The sequence below is a fragment of the Entamoeba invadens genome (assembly GCF_000330505.1).
Source record: "Entamoeba invadens IP1 unplaced genomic scaffold scaff_1105074725849, whole genome shotgun sequence".
Taxonomy (NCBI): domain Eukaryota; phylum Evosea; order Mastigamoebida; family Endamoebidae; genus Entamoeba; species Entamoeba invadens.
Genome location: NW_004440189.1, coordinates 418,306 through 421,362, shown reverse-complemented (window position 1 = coordinate 421,362; position 3,057 = coordinate 418,306). Strand labels below are relative to the sequence as shown.

At 28.1% G+C, this 3,057-nt stretch overlaps 1 protein-coding gene across 1 annotated transcript; it reads left to right on the top strand.

Moving 5' to 3' along the window:
• Nucleotides 1-140: 140 nt before the first annotated feature.
• EIN_225260 (Hypothetical protein) lies at nt 141-403 on the top strand (the record flags this gene model as incomplete). Its single annotated transcript, XM_004254946.1, has 3 exons — nt 141-176; nt 209-336; nt 373-403. Coding segments are annotated over 3 exons (195 nt in total), but the record flags the coding sequence as incomplete, so codon positions are not given.
• Between the last annotated feature and the right edge of the window lie 2,654 nt (nt 404-3,057).

The following is a 3,057-nucleotide window of genomic DNA, read 5'->3' as shown; positions in this document are numbered from 1 at the left end:
CAGTATATAATTGGTCTTATAAATATCAAAAAGTGAAAAAATAAACCCAAACTAAAAACGAACATACTCAGTTAACAAACAAATTACATAGACACTGAGCCAGACAACATTCTCGTGTTTCAATTAATTTTAGTAACAAGGTGATAGCAAAATTGACGGACTTTAGAGATGTAAATGTATGATGACCAACATTGCATTTACTTAAAAGGTTGGTACACCAACATACATGGCGCCTAATGTGTTAAACATAAAGAAGAAATGCAGATATCTTTTCTTTTGGCGTTACGTTATTCGAATGTGTAATGTGGAAAGACCCATTCCAAAGGAACGGTTTATGTTTGGATGAATATCGTCAACTTTTTTGAAACTGAGAAAATTGCCAAATTTAAACGACGGCACTTGATGTTGTAGATGATATGCAGTACCACAACCTTTATAAATGAATAAAAATTGTTTTTTTCTTTAATTAGAAAATATTAACACTTTTTAATTATTTTGAATTATAATTATTATTATTTTTGTTACGACTCATTTACAAAAAATAAATTATAAATTTTATGTAAATTAATATCCGATCCAATTATAGCTGCAGAAGGTTAATTCTTTGCAGAAGTTTGTTTCGTCTAACTGTAATATGATTAACTGAAAACGTGTATACAACAATATTAAAATTGAAAGAACTAAAAATTTTGGGGAGACGGATAATTGGCCTCAGTGAAAACTGGCCATGAGGAAAACTGGCCACATTATTCAATAAAAGTTCAATAACAATTCAACTTTTTTCTCATTTGTTTTTTTAAATAAAAACGATAAATTGAAAAATAAATAAATGGAAGAAATACCAGAAATTGCTTTTCTTGAAAGTCAAAGAAGCTATCAGATGCCTTACACAAATGGCTGCAAATTCAAACCCGAAAAAAAGGATCGAATAAAATTTAAATGTTCTCACAAAGGTTGTAAAGTTAGAATCGAACTGGTTAAAACTGAGAGTGGAAATTATAAATACACTTTTTAAATGATGCAATTCACACACATGATTATGTCGATTATTTAAATGATTTGTTTCGAATACGTTTAAAAGAAGCGGTTAAAAAAGAAGATTCCAAAAACAAGACAACAAAACAAATAGTAGTAGAGCAATACATTCAAGGAACAACTCGAAGAATTTCTGTCTGTGAAAAACAAGTCAGAAAGGAAAGACAGCCATACACTGTAACCAAAACACAAGACATAGAATTTTCCGAAATAGAAAAAGAAATTGTATTATATCAAGATGATGATATGATAATTTTTGGAAAACAAGATTATGTTGAGTTGTTAAAAACTTCTCCAGTTTTATTTTTTGATGGCACATTTAGATCATGTCTGTGTTTGTTTAGTTAAATTTATTATAATAATATAATACAATAACAAATAGCTCTTTTTATCAATTATATACTATACACGGGCTTGTCAGTGGTGAATGTTTTCCGATTGTTTTTGGGTGTCTAAAAGAAAAAAGTTTTGAAGTGTATTATAACTTTTTAGAAACTTTGAAAAATGTTGTTGGTAGTGATTTTTTAAACGGAGAAATGATTGTTATGGGAGATTTTGAGTTGTGTTTTATTAAGAATTTGTTTCCTAAACAAGTCAAAGTAAAGTGTTGTCACTTTCATTATTGCCAGAATATATTTCGGAAAGTTTCTTATTGTGGATTTAAACACCGTTATAAAAATGGAGACGAGTTTAAAAGTGCAATCAGAAAATTGATGTCTTTATCGTTTATGTCGGTTAGTATGATATACACAACATTTTATGAATTAAAAGAAATTTATAAAGATGACGCCGACATTTGTGTTATTTATAAACACTTTGAAAATTATTACATAAACGGCGTTTTTAAAGTTGACAATTGGTGTTTATTTGGTATTGAAGAACGAACAAACAATAATGCAGAAAGTTTTCACAGTTCTTTAAATAGGTTAGTATTAACAAAAACACCTAATATACACAAATTTGTTGACAATTTAAAGGAATATATAAAACGTGTTGACATTCATTATTTTTCGTTGACGACAAATTTGCAATTAACAAGGAAAAAGCGTGTTGTTGCAATGAAAAACATAACAATAAAACAACTGACAACTGAATTGATGAATGGAATGGATCAACTTGAGTTTCTTGAAAAAGTATCTGTTATTATTGGTGCTTCGAAAATGCATACACTTCTCGATTGTGATATTGATACTCTTATTGAAGAAACATTAAGAGAAAACGACCTTGTAGAAAGGCTCGAAGCTGAAGCAAACATGGATAATAAAGCCGAACACAATTTGGAAAAAGTTGTTGAAATAGATTTCGAAGAAAAAAGCGCAGTAAAATATGTTATAAACGAAGATGAATGTACTTCAACAACTGAAAAAACAAAACCTATCCACAAAAAGAAAACAAGAGAAGGATCCAGACCATTAAGAAAAAGCAAAATATTCAAGGAACTTAAAAGAGCCAAAAAATAATACAAATTTAATTTTATATTGGTTATGTTTTTGAATAAAACGTTGAATTGTTATTGAACTTTTATTGAATATTGTGGCCAGTTTTCTACGTGGCCAGTTTTTACTGTGGCCAGTTTTCCTAAACCCAAAATTTTGAACCAAAAAGTAGTTAAACAAAAAATATTAAATTAATAAACAAAAATATTTGTATTATACAAAACAAATAATTGGTAATTTTTATGATTACAGTAAAAAGTGTCTTTTTGTGGGTTTTTATATTTGTGGGTCAATGGACCAATCAAATGCTAAACCCATAAATAATTATTTTGCTCTCTAACCTTGAATTTAGGTACACTTAGATAAATAATATAGTTTTATTATAATTAAAAAAACTACAATATTTTCTATAACACTGTTTTTTTGTGGAAAAAATGGTGAATAGAATTTACTTCACAATTCCATGATAAACCCACAAATAAACCTTTTTTCTCTGTTTAAAAACCCACAAACAAACACTTTTTATTGTAAACAAATCATCTAAAGTTTGAATATAGGGCAGTCTTTTAATGTTATTCAGTGGAAA